At 46.3% G+C, this 17,403-nt stretch overlaps 2 protein-coding genes across 6 annotated transcripts in view; one reads left to right on the forward strand and one right to left on the reverse strand.

The window, feature by feature from the left end:
- Positions 1 to 58: 58 nt before the first annotated feature.
- On the forward strand, positions 59 to 10,464 carry SLC7A6OS (solute carrier family 7 member 6 opposite strand). The gene is made up of 5 exons (XM_017852263.1): positions 59 to 283; positions 405 to 683; positions 6,871 to 7,077; positions 8,607 to 8,727; positions 9,668 to 10,464. Exons 1-5 carry the CDS (start codon positions 92 to 94, stop codon positions 9,796 to 9,798), a joined length of 930 nt encoding a protein of 309 aa, XP_017707752.1. The 5' UTR covers positions 59 to 91; the 3' UTR covers positions 9,799 to 10,464.
- SLC7A6 (solute carrier family 7 member 6) overlaps positions 9,272 to 17,403 on the reverse strand; it is a 41,528-nt gene continuing 33,396 nt past the window's right edge. For 4 of the 5 annotated variants that reach the window (XM_017852222.1, XM_017852223.1, XM_017852224.1 and 1 more), the window contains 5 exons: positions 16,902 to 16,998; positions 14,871 to 15,020; positions 14,574 to 14,757; positions 13,908 to 14,148; positions 9,272 to 12,566 (listed from right to left, as the gene is read on the reverse strand). In XM_017852222.1, the coding sequence (XP_017707711.1) occupies positions 14,054 to 14,148; positions 14,574 to 14,757; positions 14,871 to 15,020; positions 16,902 to 16,998 (526 nt within the window). In that variant the 3' untranslated portion in view covers positions 9,272 to 12,566; positions 13,908 to 14,053. The remainder of the gene's footprint in view (positions 12,567 to 13,907; positions 14,149 to 14,573; positions 14,758 to 14,870; positions 15,021 to 16,901; positions 16,999 to 17,403) is intronic. The other variant, XM_017852225.1, reaches the window with a different exon arrangement.

Consider the following 17,403-nt stretch of genomic DNA (forward strand, 5'->3'; position numbering starts at 1 on the left):
GCGTGGGGGGGAGGGGGCGGGTCGCAAGGCAGAACTAGAAGGCTATCCCATCACACCCCGCGCGTTCCCACAGTGCTCAGCGGCAGCCACTATGGAGGCCGGCAGGACAGCTGTGCTCCGGGTGAAGCGGAAGCGCAGTGCGGAGCCGGCCGAGGCTCTTGTGCTTGCTTGTAAACGCCTGCGGAGCGACGAGGTCGAGTCGGCGGCACAGAAGACGTCGGAGGGTTTGGAGAGAGCGGCGGAGAATAATGTCTTCCACTTGGTGGCCACTGTATGCTCCCAGGTATTGGGCGTGGTGCAGCTGGTGTGGAGGGCATCTTAGGGTGCAGCCGGTAGGAAACCCGATCCCTGACCCGCTCGCGAACTCATGCTTACGCTGGCCTCCCTCCCCTGTTGCCCCCTAGGAGGAACCAGTCCAGCCTCTCCTGCGGGCAGTTCTGCGCCCGTCACGGGACAGCCAGCAGCGTGTCCGCTGCAATCTCCGCGCCTCGGCTCGGGAGATCCGGCAGGAGGGCCGTTACCGGGTGGTTTCCAGCCGCCGATCCTTGGGGACCACCTCGAGCGGCCGGGAGTCGGAGTACACGCCGGGAAACCCAGAAGCCGCCGGGGACTCGGGCTTTCAGTTGTTAGACCTTGTCCACGAGGAGGGAGAACCTGAAGCCGCCGCTGCAGGCTCCTGCAAAGTGAGTACGCCTCGGAAGGTGGTCGCTGGGCTTCTCAGGACGGTAATGCCAGAAGACTGGGCCCAGTAGCAGCACAGTTTCATCTTAAGGGGATGCATGATCCATCCGGCGTGACGGCCTCATTTTACAGATTTGGTTATTCATCCAACATGTGTTAACTACGTGCCTACTAAATGCCAGGTTTTTTTTTTAGATTCTGTGGATACAGCAGTGTGGACCTAACGTGCAAGTAAACAGAAACAGTAAACAAGTCAATTCAGTGTCAGATGATGATAAGGGATGTAAGGAGGCGGGGAGACAAAGCAGAAAGAGTTGTGCCACTTCAGTGAGAGTGTCACTGAGAAAATGACATTTGAGCGAAGACTTGCAGAAGGTGAATGGCAGGGCATTCCACATGTGGAGAGGACTTCTAGGCAGAGAACCTGGAAGTAAAGAGTCTCTGAAGCCGAGTTTCCCTGCTCTTTGCAAGGTGCCTGGAGCCCGGTGAGCTAGAGGAGAGTAAGGAATTTGAGGGGAGGAGTGCCTGCTAGACACTCTAGGTACTTGTAAGGAAATGTCTTTACGAGTCTTTTCAGCCTGACTGAGATGGGGTCACTGGAGCAAAGCAGAGAGAGAGCAGGTAGGAAAATTGATCAAAGAGAGGTTAAAGGAATACTTCTGGGTAGCATACCAAATTTGAGGTAGATTTAGGTCTAAGAATGCAAGTCTTCTAACATTTAATCCAGTGCTTTGCTTTATATTACATTTGCTAAATTTATTTGCACTCACTTCCAAAAGAAGTCTATTACATGCAGCAAAACTACAGAAATGGAAAACTTTCCTCGAGGTTGGGCACAGTAGCTGACGCCAGTAGTCCTAGCATATAGGAAGGCCCAGGCGGGAGGATCACCTGAGCCTGGTGAGGTCAAGGCTACAGTGAGCCATGATTGTGTGGCAGTGGCATTTCAGCCTAGGTGACAGAGTGAGGCCCTGTCTCAAAAAAAATAAAATAAAATTCTCCTTGTAATCCCAGCACTTCGGGAGGCTGAGGCAGGAGGGTCGCTGGAGACCAGCCTGGGCAATAAAGCAAGACCTTGTCTCTACAAAAAGAAAAAGGAAATTAGCTGGGCATGGTGGCATGCGCTTGTAGTGCTAGCTACTGGGGAGGCTGGGGTAGGAGGATCACTTAAACTCAGGAATTAGAGATTGCAGTGAGCTATGATCAAGTCACTGCCCTCTGGTTTGGGCAACAGAGCAAGATACTGTCTCTAAAAAAAACCAGAAGATTCTCAACATAAGGTGTGCCTTTTTTTTTTTTTTTTTTTTTTTTTGAGTTGGACTCTCACTCTGTGGCCCAGGCTAGAGTGCATTGGCACGATCCCGGCTCACTGCAACCTCCAACTCCCAGGTTCAAGCAATTCTCCTGCCTCAAGCCTCCCAAATAGCTGGGATTACAAGCGTGAGCCACCACACCCGGCTAACTTTTGTATTTTTAGTAGAGACAGGGTTTCACTATGTTGGCCAGGCTGGTTTCGAACTCCTGGCCTCAAGTGATCCGCCCACCTCAACCTCCCAAAGTGCTGGGATTACAGGCATGAGCCACTGCGCCCAGCCAATGTGCCCTCTCTTGATAAACATTTTTATAGAAACTCAATCATTTTTGAAACTTAAAAAAATTATAATTGAAAATGAATCCACAAGCAACAAGCAAATGGTACTAGTGTAATTTTTTATTGTTGTTTTGTTTTGTTTTGTTTTGTTTGAGATGGAGTCTCACCCTTGTCGTCCAGGCTGTAGTGCAGTGGCGCGATCTTGGCTCACTGCAGCCTCTGCCTCCTGGGGCTTCAAGTCGTTCTCATGCCTCAGCCTGCTGAGTAGCTGGGATTACAGGCGTGAGCCACCACATCCAGCTAATTTTGCATTTTTAGTAGAGACAGGGTTTCACCATGTTGGCCAGGCTGGTCTTGAACTTCTGACCTCAGGTGATCCACCCACCTCGGCCTCCCAAAATGCTGGGATTACAGGTGTGCGCCATCGTGCCCAGCTGGTGCTAGTGTAACTGGATAGCAATTTGTGTATGATGTCCATAGTGATATCTTTCACCAAAACATTCCAGACTAATGTATGACTTATAAAATGTGTAAAGTAAACTAATGCTCAGTGGAATTGAATCAAGTAAATAGTTCATTAGGCCGGGCACAGTGGCTCACACCTGTAATCCCAGCACTTTGGGAGGCCGAGGCAGGTAGATCACTTGAGGTCAGGAGTTCAAGACCAGCCTGGCCAATATGGCGAAACCCTGTTTCTACTAAAAATACAAAAATTAGCCGGGCGTGGTGGTGGGCGCCTGTAATCCCAAGTACTCGGGAGGCTGAGGCAGGAGAATCACGTGAACGCAGGAGGCGGAGGTTGCAGTAAGCCAAGATTGCACCACTGCATTCCAGCTTGGGCGAGAAGAACAAAACTCCATCTCAAAAAAAAGAGTAAATGGCTAATTTAATTTTAATAAAGAAAACTAGGAGATAAACTGATGATGGATATGAACAGAGATTTTTCCAGTAAAGCAATACTGACTCTAAACATACCAAAAATGTTTGCATAGAGTAATTATAGGGGGGAAAATGAATTTAAGCTTAAAGCATGCTTGAGGTTTTATGCATACTAGACTAGCAGGATAAAAGTAGTTGGTAGCACTGCTGGCAAGGCAGTGATTAAAAGTGTATACAATTGTAGGAATAAAATTGATGCAAGCCTTTTGGAAAACAGCATGGCTTTACGGGGGTGGGAGCCATATTTTTACATATGTAAACTTATTATTGTTTGGATCTAAAGTCATGCATAATCTAGGAAAATTTTAAAATTAAAAATTTCTAAGGAAATTTTAAAATGACAGCATTTCTGTTATGTTACAATGAATTTCTCCTTAAATTGACATAATTTACATCTTATGCAAATAAATTCCTATTAGATAAATTTAATAGGAAATTTAAAAATTAAAGGACTTCAGTTCCTTTTAACTAGTAGTCTCACCTCCAAGATTTACCCTAGGGAAATAATTCAGCAGAAGCAAATAGCTAAGCTATGATATTAACCAAAGCTACTGTTGATTGACTAAGTGATTATGTCAAATAGTGTGTTAGGTACTTGTTATATTTTCTTTGAATTAACTCATTTAATCCTCCCAAAACCCTTATGAGTTAGATACTTTCATCTCCATTTTCAAATGCAGGAAATGGCACATTCATTGCAACACTATACATGGAGGTTAAAAATTGTTTCCAAGAGATTGACACATGTAACTGTCTGGACCCTTAGAACTGATAACCGTGAAGACTGGTTGTAGGGGAAAATATATATGTTTAACAGTACAAAAAGCTGTGTGTAGTGTAACTGAAAATATGGGCTGGGCTCAGTGGTTCACACCTGTAGTCCCAATACTTTGGGAGGCCAAGAAAGGAACACTTGAGCCCAGGAATTCAAGGCTGCAGTGAGCCATGATCATACTGCTGCCTTCCAGCCTGGGCGACAGAGCAAGACCCTGATTCTGAGTGAATGAATGAATGAATGAATACACATAGACATAGACTTTAAAATAATTTTTGGCAAGGGCACGGTGGGTTACTTCTGTAATCCTAGCACTTTGGGAGGCTAAGGCAGGAGGATTGCTTGAGGCCTGAAGTTCGAGACCATCCTGAGCAACATAGCAAGACTCCATCTCTGCAGAAATAATAATAATTATTTTTCTTCTAGCTAAGAGCAGTGGTGCACACCTTTAGTCCCAGCTACTCAGGAGGTTGAAACAGAAAGATCACCTAAGGCTCGGAGTTCAAAGCCAGTGTGGGCAACATAGTGAAAACCGCCTCTTTAAGCAATAATAGGCCGGGCACGGTGGCTCATGCCTGTAATACCAACACTTTGGGAGGCCAAGGCGGGCGGATCATGAGGTCAGGAGTTTGAGACCAGCCTGACCAACATGGTGAAACCCCGTCTCTACTAAAAATACAAAAATTGGCCAGGCATGGTGGTGCGCACCTGTAATCCCAGCTACTCAGGAGGCTGAGGCAGGAGAATTGCTTGAACCCGGGAGGCAGAGGTTGCAGTTAGCCGAGATTGCGCCGTTGCACTCAAGACTGGGCGACAAGAATGAAACTCCATCTCAAAAAAGAAAAAGAAAATAATTTATACTCATTATAGGAAATTTGAAAAAATACAGCAAAGGAGGAAAATCTCCCATTTTACTACCAACCCAAAAGTAAGTAGAATAGAACTGGTTTCTTTCCTTGTACAAAATTCTGTATCTGTCATTTTTCTGTATTGCTACTCTTGTACTTTTTTTTGAGACAGCATCTCGCTCTGTTGCCCAGGCTGGAGTGCAGTGGCATGATCACAGCTCGTTGCAGCCTCCAACTGCTGGGCTCATGTGATCCTCCTGCCTCAGCCTCTTGAGTAGCTGGAACCACAGGCCTATGCCACCACACCCAGCTAATTTTTGTATTTTTTGTAGAGACTGGGTTTTGCCATGTTGCCCAGGCTGGTCTCAAACTCCTGGGCTCCAACATTCCTCCCACCTTGGCTTCCCAAAGTGCTGTGATTACAGGCATGAGCCACTGTGCCCAGCAATCTTGTATTTTAATGGCTGCATAATTTGACTGAGTGGAGGGACTTGTGGATTGGAGCCAGAACTTTCGTAATAGGTAGCTTTAAGTTTGCTCAAGAGCCTGCAGAAAAACTGGCATCTCTAGTTTTTGACTTAGGAGCAAGGAAGAATTCCTTAGTCTGTAAATTATAGCATTGGTCTCCCCTTATGTGCCTCGGCTGTGGGATCTTCCCCATTTTCCTGCATGGTGTCTGCTGGGAGCTGTGCAGTGTCTTCTGATGAACCTCTCAAGAGGAGCCATCTGCAGCATGTCCCTGTGGTTAACAAACTGACCCATGCCACCAGGCCCCTGGATAACACAGCCTGTCAGCACTGGAGCACATCTTACCTGGGCCATTTGTGTTCAAGGGCATTGCATTTCAAACTGTTCTTTCCAGTAGAAAGACTATAGGCGAGCCCATTCCCAATTTGTGGTTAAAAGTGGGATGTAAATATATGGCAAGCCAAATGATGGGCAATGGTAGAGGTCACCGGGAAAACACCTGTTGGCTTCTACAGAAGGCCACACAGAGACTCATTTCAGGTTCAGCCATAGGGGTGCTACTATGGGCCTACTGATCCCCAAAGAGAGAACATTGTGTAATACCAAAGGATCTCGGAAGACCTATAGAAGCAGGTCTGACTCAGAGCTTGGGGTCAAAACTGGCCAGGTCTTCTGTCTTTCCCCTCTCCTTAGGCCAGTCTTCCCATATGTTTTTTTCTTTCATTGTTTTGAGACAGGTCTCACTCTGTCACCCAGGATGGAGTACAGTGGCATGATCACAGCTCTCTGCAGCCTCAACCTCCCGAGTACCTGGGGCTACAGGTGCACAACACCACACCCAGCTAATTTTTGTATTTCTTTGTAGAGGCGGGGGTTTTGCCATGTTGCCCAGGCTGTTCTTGAGCTTCTGGCCTCAAGCAATTTGTCCACCTTGGCTTCCTGAAGTGTTGGGATTATAGGTGTGAGAGCCAAGCACAAAAGAGCAGGAGGCTATCTTGTAGGTTTCTATCTTAAAATAAGAACTACACAGTAATTTTACAGAGATTCTTGATTTTTTAATGTAATAACTAGTTAAAAGACTAGGAATTCATGGGGATAAGAATCTTGACCACAACACTATGGAACTGTAGCTGGGCAAGGTGGCTCACGCCTGTAATCCCAGCACTTTGAGAGGCCGGGGTGCACAGATTTTTTGAGGTCAGGAGATCAAAACCATCCTGGCTAATACGGTGAAACCCCATCTCTACTAAAAACACAAAAAAATTAGCCGGGTGTGGTGGCACATGCCTGTAGTCCCAGCTACTTGGGAAGCTGAGGCAGGAGAAACACTTGAACCCGGGAGGCAGAGGTTGCAGTGAGCCAAGATCATGCCACTGCACTCCGGCCTGGGCGACAGAGTGAGACTCCGTCTCAAACACACACACACACACACACACACACACACACACACACACACACACACAACTGTAGGGAGCCTTCCTTCACCCAACTCATAGGTTCCTCCTCATGGAACATCATGTTTTGGGTCATGTATGTGTATGTGTGTGTAATCTGTGGTTTCTTTACAGACATCTGACCCAGATGTGATCCTCTGCAATTCTGTAGAGTTGATCCGTGAGCGATTGACTGTGTCTGAGGATGGACCTGGAGTCAGGCACCAGGAAGAACAAAAACACGATGACTATGTGTATGACATTTACTACTTGGAGACGGCCACTCCAGGCTGGATTGAGAACATCCTCTCCGTGCAGCCCTACAGCCAAGAGTGGGAGCTGGTAAGGGGGCCCATGAGGAGAGGGGGCTTGAGGCATCCTAAGCTCTTTCTCTAATCAGAATGCTTTGCTTCCTTGGGCTCCACTCCTGATCAACATTATCCTTAGTTCTTTTCCTCCTTAAAAAGAAAAATTTATTCTAAGTGCCTTTTAGGAACCTGACTTTATAGTACAGGGAACTTTGGGAAAGATCATCTTAGATTGATAATTTTTACATTAACGAACATTTTAGAAGGTTTGCAACATCATCTTTATTGTTTATAGCTATCCATTCTTGGGGGGAAATATGTATATGGGACTTATGATAAGATAAAGATAAGATAAAACCAGAAATTCTTAATGTGAATGACAACAAAACCTATTTTTTAATTCGTACCTTAGAAGTAGAGAAAACCTTGCATGAAGGAAGCTAACAACCTGACATTTTTTTTTTTTTTTTTTTGAGACAAGGTCTCACACTGTCACCCAAGCTGGAGTGTAGTGATGCTATCTGAGCTCACTGCAGCCTCTGTCTCCCAGGCTCAAGCCATCCTCCCATCTCAGCCTCCCAAGCAGCCAGCCAGGAGTGCAGGCATGCACCGTGATGCCCAATTTTTGTTGATTTTTTTGTAGAGGCAGGGTCTCACTATGTTGTCCAGACTGGTCTTGTGGTCTTGAACTCCTGGGCTCAAGTGATCTTCCCACCTTGGCCTCCCAAAGTGCTGGGATTACAGCTGTGAGCCACCACACCTAGCTGATACCATTATCTTTTTTTTTTTTTTTTTTTGAGATGGAGTCTTGTTCTGTCACCCAGGCCAGAGTGCAGTGGCACCATCTTGGCTCATTGCAACCTCCCCTTCCTGGGTTCAAGCGATTCTCCTGCTTCAGCCTCCCGAGTAGCTGGGATTACAGGTGCATGCCACCACACCCAGCTAATTCTTGTATTTTTAGTAGAGACAGAGTTTTACCACGTTGCTTAGGCTGGTCTCAAACTTCTGACCTCAAGTGACCCGCCCACCTCAGTCTCCCAAAGTCCTGGGATTACAGGCATGAGCCACTGCGCCTGGCCTATTCTTAAATTCTAAAATGATTAACAAGAAAACTTAAGGTGGCACCTAACTGTCATGCTTAGACTGTAATCGAGAAGCACTGTATCCTGCACCTGCATTAGGACACAGAGTTGCAGTCAGGTACTCACCTCGGACCACTGCATGGCCCTTCCTCCTGCCTTTCTGCACTTCTTATGCTTGAGTTTTGGTTTTGACCTTTGGAATTTGAAGGAATCGCTCAGAGCCATCACTTCTCTTTTCCTTGTGTTCCTTCTCATGGAGTTCAGCATGTCCTATCATTCTGGAGCTGGACTCTGGGTGGAAGAAGGCTATTACCTCCCTCTCATAGCCTTTTGTGCAACGAAGTCAAACTAACTCCTAGTCTGCAGTTTTTTCACATGGCACTTTTACATGACATCCCTCCAACTGGTATGCTAACAACTTCCCCCATAGCATAACCTTAGAGGTTTTGATTTGGACTCATGTTTGTGTTGAGATGTGTAGGTGAATGATGATCAAGAACCAGAGGACATTTACGACGATGAAGATGATGAGAACAGTGAGAATAACTGGCGCAATGAGTACCCAGAGGAGGAGAGCAGTGATGGAGATGAGGATTCCAGAGGTGGGTGGCAGCCCTAGACGGGGAGGGACTGGTAGGATCTGAGACTGAGGTGCAGGCATAGTTGACAGGTGCATCTTAACTGCCTTTCCTTCTCTGCCATTGAGCAGTTCGTGCTGTAGGAGACCCGAAGACCAGTGTTTCCCACGGGCCTCCTGGGGGTGTAATAATCCATCAGGCCTGGGTTCAAATCTGTAGTTGTCATTACTTTGCTGTGGCTCTTGGGCAGTTACTTCACCTCACTGAGCCTCATTTTCTCTGCAGATGAGATGGTTCTATATGAATTTTGGTGGTTGAGATGGTGTAAAATATGTAGCTCATTGTCTCTTTCCCTGCCCCAGTCAAGAAACCAAGGAAGAGAGAGGTTTGCCAATAGGAATAAGCCCAGAGTTTTCACAAATCAGTTATCTAACTTCTCAAAAAACTGCTGCATGTACAACTGTTTTGAGAAAGATGCAACACAGACATAATACCTGGGGGAAGAAGAAAGAAAGATGACCTGACAACATAATTCCTGTGGTAACTATGTTAAAGAAGGTAGAAGAAGGCCCCAAAAAAAGAATTTATTGGTGTCTGACAACAGAGAAATGAAACAAACAATTGAATATTCTATTGGGGAGGTTTGTCAATAACACGTTAAAAGGAGAAAGGTACAAAAATATTTACGATATGACTACAACTGTTACAACAACAAAAAAATACTATACGGAGGGGAGAAGTGACAAAATACTCCAGTGTGAAGGAACTTGTTTTAGATGATAGGAAAGTGATTGTTTCTTTAAAAAAAAAAAAAAAAAAAATTCTATATGCCTTATTTTCTTTATTGAGCCAGCATTTTGCATTACAATCGGGAACAAAAACAGACCTTTCTGAGAAGAGAAGGGGTTCCTGCAGTAGCCTAGGAAAATCACATTTAGAATCCATTCCCGGGATCTCATTCTAGGCTCTGCTGACTACAACAGCCTGAGTGAGGAGGAAAGAGGCAGCAGCAGACAACGGATGTGGAGCAAGTACCCTCTGGATGTGCAGAAGGAGTTTGGCTATGACAGCCCCCACGACCTGGATTCAGACTGATCGTCTTGTGATGTCCAGCCATGAGGTTCTGCCACAAGCCCTTGAGGGCTCTGAGTCCAGGGTTAACGGCCCTGCTGACATCCTCTTAGGTTTCCTAGCTTAACACGTGGAAGGAAAAGCATATCAAGCATGTCAGGCAGCACCATCCCACCACAGTGAAAACTTATGTTGAAGGAGTGAGTCTTTTCCACTTACAGTAGGGCCTCTTTGCCTCAATCAAAAGTGACCCTACAGTTTGAAAGAAAAAAAAAAATGTGTAAAAAGGAAAGCTTCTTTAGCTTTAGCTTCTTGGCCCAGGAATTTTTCCTGGCATTCAGGTGCTGTGCTGAAACCACAAGGGAAGAAGAGGTTCGCGTTTCATTAGCAGTAATTTTCTGCTCTGCCATACCACCAGGCTTCCTGCCTCTGGGAAACCCTGTTCCTTTTGATAGAATCTAAAAGGGGGACCAGTGGGTCCCTTGTAGCAACACAGACTGGATAATAGTGGCCATTAGGGCAGAAAGCAGTCTGTGAGCTGTGGGAGATTTTAGTTAACAGCTATTTCGGCTTCCAAACTCTCCTAATAGTTGTGAAATGACTGACTGACTTCCTTTGGCAGTGGGGCCAAGAAACAATGTATATGAATGTGATACATGTGTTTAGTAAAGTCTAGCTTTGAACATGGAAGAAAGGAATTCTTTTAAAGCCTTTTAAATCTGAATATCTAAAACGGAGTGGTAGTGAGACCAAAGTTTCAGCATTGATTATAAATACCAAGGACTTAAAGCAAGGGAGGAAAAACAAAGCACATTCTGAACTTAGCTTTCCACTTTGTAACGTTTACTCTTCACAGCACTCACCACAAAAAAACTACTATCAGCAGGATCAGTTTTATTACCACAGCTTGTATCTCTTGTAAGCACACTCTGTCCCTATGCCTTTCCAACCATAGCTGCCTTAACTCACTGCCTTGGTGTTTATTCTAGTGTAACATTGTCCAGTAGAACTATCTGCAGTGACGCTGTGTTCTGTGTCTGCGCTGTGTAGTAGTGCTGAGCACTTGAAATGTGATTAGCGCAACTGAAGGGAAACTGAGCTTTAGTTTTATTTCATTTTAATATAATTAGCTACGTATGGCTAGTAGCTATTACGGACAACGCAGAACATTCAGCTAGGGCTGTGCCCTAATAGCCTGTGAGTGTCTCTGACTCACTGTCATGGGGGAAGGGGATTTACACAGGGAGATGCCTTCTTGCCGCCTCTTTTAGGATTTCCTAAGTATCTCTCCTTCATCCTACCTGCCATCACTTTGACTTTATGTCCATTTTCTAAACGTTTACCTACACTAGCTGTTATCTACATGGAGTTATTCAACCTGACAAAGTGATTAAATTCTGTGTACATAGGCCCTATGTATTGCAGCTAATTAAAACAACAAACATCCTAGGTACGCACAAAGGTATAATTCAACGTTATAACAGGCAGCAACTGGTATGTCTAATATTAGACATCTCGCTTTCTGTCTGTAGACATAGAAACAAAGGATTGAAAGCTATTCTTGCACTCACAGCAACCAGGTGAAAAAACAAAACACTGTGCTGTTACAGTGTGCTCCCTGCCATTTATACTCATTAAGTTTCCCCAATATTAAAGGGCTGATAACTTAATAAACTGTACTCACTGCAAAAGGGATAAGCACACCAGGAGAAGGATTTAAGGAGACAGACAACAAAGAGCTGGCAGAAATTAATTCCACCCTGAAGCTTGAGTGCTGAAGGGATTGTCTGGCTTCGCTCCCAAAAAGGGGATCCTGGGAGAAGTCTGTATCCAGCACAAAGGGGAAGAATGCTGTCACCATCCAAAAATGAAAGGAGGATGACACGGCTCACTGAGCAAGTACTAGGGCACCTGGCATGTGAGGTCCTTGCTTTCCCTAGACGCCACTGGGGGTGGGGGCGGGGGGCAGTAAATTCCTGAGATTAGCTGGTTATCTGTTGGAGAAAGCTAAAGCTGGGGTCAGGGATCTTTCAAAGGTCTTTAAAGGCAAGCACATTTTGCTTAAAGGATTAGCTCCAGAGGAGCCCTGGGATGGGTGCCAGCTTGGCTCAGACAAAAGTCATGTTCTTATAGTTCAGGCAAGTCAGCCTTTGCACAAGACACCCTGTCTTTGGGCAGGAATTTGCCGTACAAATCCCAAACCCATGACAGTAAGAATGTCACCCCATGCTTCACATATGCATTATGCCCTGAACCCAAGGCAACTGTGACCATGCTTTCTTCAATCTTTATTGAGCAAATATATGGCCAAGGTTATTCCTTTGTCTGTGAGTGGGTGAAGAATGGTCAGAAAGGGAGACTGCCTCACTGTTTACCAATTCCAAAACCCAAGAATAAGAAGCCCGTGGGGTATGTCAAGCTAGCATGTTTTTCTGGGCCCAGGATGACAGTGTCCGGGGGCATCACAAAACAGTTGTACAATCCAGTGCAGCCGTGCTGCTCATACAGTAAGATCCATTAGGCCAGAGCAGGCCTAACTTGGGTGAGAACCCAGCCTGAGCACCAGAATTAGTTGCTTCCACTTGTGCAGCCTGCTGAAGAGCCCAACTCAGGTTGAAGCAGCTTTCCTCCCAGTCTTCACTGATCTCCACAGGGAGAAAACAGAAGTCCCCACAAGTACCAAGCTCTTCCTGAGACTGCAGCCACCACACCTCGGGGAAGGGGAGGCTGGCAGGAGAGGAGTACACTGTCCTGGTGACCTACACCAAGGCGGCTCCAAGTGTAAACAAAGCCTGGTGCCAGGGACAGAAGGGGATGCAGTCTGATGTGAGGTTTTCAGAAAAAGTGAAATGACCTCTTCTAGCACCAGGGTGGGTTTGCTTGGGTCTGCGCAGCAGTCCCTCACACTGCCCTTACAGGGAGGTTATTTGATGACTTGGGCCCTTGAGATGTTCTCCAAGCCACTGATAGCTGAGAGAATTCAGGTGATCCACCTGAATTTCAGAAGTTTCAGCCCTCTTAAGAGTTCACAACAGAAACCCAGAGATTTACTGTCAGCTAGAACAAAGATGCAAGGTCTCAAGTAAAATAAAGGATTATCCTTCAAAACAGCCGTATTAACAGACTTCTGACTTATGAATTTGTTCATCTGTTCTTGCTGGATCTGAGCCAAGTGCTTGTAACATGATCTATCTATATGCTAAAGTGTAACAGGTACGTGAGTAAAAAAATCTGGGCCGGGCGCGGTGGCTCAAGCCTGTAATCCCAGCACTTTGGGAGGCCGAGACGGGCAGATCACGAGGTCAGGAGTTCGAGACCATCCTGGCTAACACGGTGAAACTCCGTCTCTACTAAAAAATACAAAAGCTAGCCGGGCGAGGTGGCGGGCGCCTGTAGTCCCAGCTACTTGGGAGGCTGAGGCAGGAGAATGGCATAAACCCGGGAGGCAGAGCTTGCAGTGAGCTGAGATCCGGCCACTGCACTCCAGCCTGGGCAACAGAGCCAGACTCCCTCTCAAAAAAAAAAAAAAAAAAAAAAAAAAAAAAAAAAAAAAAAATCTGTCAGGTTCATTGTTGCAGGTAAGACTCAATAGAAGATTGTGCTAAACAGCATAAAATCTGTGGTCAGAGTCTGACCCAATACCACAGACATTTCTGAGCCCAGAGGGACTCAGTTTTGGGTACTTTGAATTTTAAATACAATCAGCCTATTGCATCCTGTAGATGAAGAGACACTCATGCTTCATTAGAACTGGTGTTCTGGACTAAATATCAATAAATAAGGAACTATAACTCTCTCCCCAGGGAAGAATTTTGAGCCAGAGGAAGAAACGGTAGCATTTCAGGCCTTTAAAGTCAGGTGTTGGACCTGGTCAGAGGAAAACTTCCCATAGAGCAGCCCCTCTATAGGGACTCCTAGTTCAAATCTCAGATACCAAATTCAGAAGCCACCAGCCCTATCAACCTAGCATTCTCTCTTCCCCACTGCACCTTACCAAGTAAATATCTGTAAGAGCTGCCTCTACCTATCAGGAGTAAAACTAAATGACCATTCCCCTGTTCTCCAATCTTCCCCCCACCCTCTGAAGCCCCCACCTTGAGGTTGGCCCAGATCCTGAGTCTCCTATAGCTTACCAAGAAGAGTGAGCACTGGCCCTGAGCCCCGTTATATGATGTGGGTCAAAAGGCTCCTTTAATTCAGGAGAGTTGGGCCCACAGAGTCTTATCAGGATTTCGCTCTGTGGCCAGCCTTCCAGGCCTAGGAAAGCCACCTCTGACCTCTAGTCAGTTTTCATCTCATCCTTTTTCTCTTCTTTTACATCAAGCTCAGTCAGGACACAAAAGCAAAGGTGCTGGATGCCTCTGGTGATAGCAGCTGAATGAAAATACAGCAAGCACAGGATTTAGTAAACATCTAGCTACAGCCCTAACCTGAACACAAGGCTGACTAGTAACATCTATGGCTCCCTCCCCACCTGCCCCTTGAGTACTCTATATCAGGCTTTGCCCCTGTCTCCCAACAAGCCTCATCATCCTCTGCCCCATGCCCAGCCAGAGTCTGATGCATGACTCTTCTTCCCAGGTGATTTGTGTTGTCAGAAGGTAATGTTTTAGCCCCAAAATAGGACACGAAAATTATAACTGAAGTGATCATGTCAAAATCAAAAGGGAAGTCGTGGACAGCTGGGTCTCATAGCCTCCAGCAAATTCTGAGTATGGGGAAGCTATTGGCCACCCCCGACCTCTGCATGCGCATGCACACACAGCCACCAGTGAGTAATGGGGCGCAGAGAAGCTCACCCAGGACATTCCGAATAAACAGTGGCCTCTGCGACTCCGGCAGGTAAACACCCATGAAGTAGAAAGGAACTCCAGAAAGGGCAATCGCGATGCCGATGAGGGAATTAATGGTGTCAGTGAAGAGGGGCACTATCACCAGAAACACGGAGCATACGCAGAACACGATGGGGAAAAACACGCTCAGCTGAAATAGAGGGGGTGAGATACTAAGTAATGTGGGAAGAGGAAAAAGCTCATGGGCAAAAAGCCACCTTAGGGAGATGGCCCACCCCTCCTAGTCTGCCCAGAGCTGCTGACCTTGAGAGGCCGGGGCCTTTCGGGCTCCTTCCAGCGGAGGTAGAGCTGTCCAACAACAGACAGGCCCACGAAGAACCAGTAGCTGAAGCTGAAGTAGTTGATGAGCTGGAAAACATCCTCCACGATGAGGTATATGAGTGTCATGGTGCACTGTGGGAAAGGGGTACGGAGACAGGTGAGCATCGTCACCACCTGCACCCCCAGGAGACTCCCCCACCCAGCAGTCAGTACTAGATCTGATGCCACTTCACCAGATTACCTCCGGCTCTTTTCATTGACCCCTTGGCATCAGATCGGTCCATTCCTTGATGTACCCTGAGGTACATTAACCCTCAGGGTAGCAGCTTTCCCTCTTTGGTTGCAGCCATTCCTCCACGCAGTCCCTCCCCCTTGTTGCAAGCACTTTAGAAAAAGACGCTGAGGCCCTCCTCACTTCAGTGCACCAACCTTAACATGGATTACACGGTGTCCTAGAGAGGGCTTAGACCTGGGTCCCAACTACCTGGCATACGAATGGGGGAAACGCCTTCAGAACCATCTCACTGTCCTGGGGCCTGAGAAATGCTAACTAGCAAAAGGGATCCCTACCTATCTGGACTAAATAATGTCAATAAATAATGGAATATAACTCTCTCCCCATGGAAGAATTTTGAGCCACAGGAAGAAATGGTAGCATTTCAGGCCTCTGAAGTCAGGTGTTGGACCTGGAAACTAGCAAAATGGATCCATCCAGATATATAACAGCATTACCATCTGGAACAAAAGAATCCTAGAAGACAAAGATCAGGGCCTAGAGTCCTGGGACAAGGTCAAATGTGTTTAAATTTCAATAATCTTTTCATTAAAAATTATCAACAAAGGATTTAAAACAAAATAGCTCATTCTATGGAAATAAGGGAGAACCCTGTATTAAGAAGAGAAGGCTGAGCATGGTGGCTTGTGCCTATAATCCCAGCACTTTGGGAGACCGAAGTGGCAGCTCACTGGAGCCCAGGAGCTCAAGACCAGCCTGGGCAACATAGTGAGACCTCATCTCTACAAAAAATAAATTAGCCAGGCTTAGTGGTATGTGCCTGTAGTCAGATAACCTCCTAAATTTATAAATTCAATGCTGACCCTGTCAAAATATCAAGAGGATTTTTCTATTATTTTGATGAAATGATACAAAAGTTCATCAAGACAAATAAACGAATGTGAGAATTGCTAGGAAAATTTCAAGGGCGGGGGACTAAAGAAGTACACCTGGGGCCGGGCGTGGTGGCTCAAGCCTATAATCCCAGCACTTTGGGAGGCCAAGACGGGCGGATCACGAGGTCAGGAGATCAAGACCATCCTGGCTAACATGGTGAAACCCCGTCTCTACTAAAATACAAAAAAAAAACTAGCCGGGCGACCTGGCGGGCGCCTGTAGTCCCAGCTACTCGGGAGGCTGAGGCAGGAGAATGGCGTGAACCCGGGAGGCGGAGCTTGCAGTGAGCTGAGATCCGGCCACTGCACTCCAGCCTGGGCGACAGAGCGAGACTCCGTCTCAAAAAACAAAAAAAAAAAAAAAAAAAAAAGAAGGACACTTGGTCCCTCTTTAGTTTTCAGATAGTCAGTATGAAGCTAAACTAAGGAGGCTTGGCACTGATGGGGAGGATTAGTTGAGATGGCACATTTAAGGGGCACACAGTAATAACTGGCACATATTAAGGAGCCTAAAAAATTAGCTATTATTCTCTGTGATAAAAGTTTGAAAACTGTGGAAAAATGGATTGTTCAGTAAACAATATTGGTGTAGCTGGCTGCCATTTGAGAAAAAATTAAGTGCATCCCCACCTTTCTCAACACTGCTATAATATAAATTCCAGATTAATCCAAAATTTAAACTTAATAAAACTATAAAAGAACTAAATGACAACAAAAAATGACCTGTTTTTCAAATCTTAGAGCAAGGCCTTTCTCAGGTCCCCTCTTATGTAACAACTTAGCACAAATCAGAAGGAGCAATGCACAGATCCGCCCGAGCCCCGTGGTCCCGGCAAAGCTTACATTGAACAGTAAAGCAGGGATAGGTGTAAAACGCTCAATGTGGATCATGGACAGAAGGTCCGGGAGATGGCCCTCCCGGGAGCCCACGAAGAACAACCTAGAAGGATGAGAAATGTGTCAGCGGGATCCTTTTACTCCTTTTACTCAGCCATACGACCACACTCCTCACTCGGACAAACTCGGCTCAGAGCCCCCCAGGAAAGCAGGATGCAGCCTCCCAGGAGCATCCCAGGTCCTTGGTACATCACCAGTCCAACCTCCCCGCTCCCCGCTTCCTTACAGACTTTGCCTCCCTCTTCATCCCCGGGCACCTCACCACTACCCAGATGCCCCATCCACCATTATCCACTGACCAACCACCCAAGGCCCTCAGCTATGAAACCCACCATCACCCAGACACCCCCTCTTCTCTCAGCCACAGATACCTCACCAACATCCAATAGATGCCTCACCCTGCTGTCACCCACTAACAGACTCACCTAATCCATGCCACAGATTCATA

This window comes from Rhinopithecus bieti, unplaced genomic scaffold (genome assembly GCF_001698545.2).
Source record: "Rhinopithecus bieti isolate Rb0 unplaced genomic scaffold, ASM169854v2 scaffold_34281, whole genome shotgun sequence".
Classification (NCBI taxonomy): Eukaryota; Metazoa; Chordata; class Mammalia; order Primates; family Cercopithecidae; genus Rhinopithecus; species Rhinopithecus bieti.

Bases quoted from the DNA above. Each gene is read 5' to 3' on its own strand.
- SLC7A6OS (XM_017852263.1), top strand. From the start codon at position 92: ATGGAGGCCGGCAGGACAGCTGTGCTCCGGGTGAAGCGGAAGCGCAGT. The intron at 284-404 runs GTATTGGGCGTG...GTTGCCCCCTAG, and splicing joins TGGCCACTGTATGCTCCCAG to GAGGAACCAGTCCAGCCTCT. The intron at 684-6,870 runs GTGAGTACGCCT...GTTTCTTTACAG, and splicing joins CCGCTGCAGGCTCCTGCAAA to ACATCTGACCCAGATGTGAT.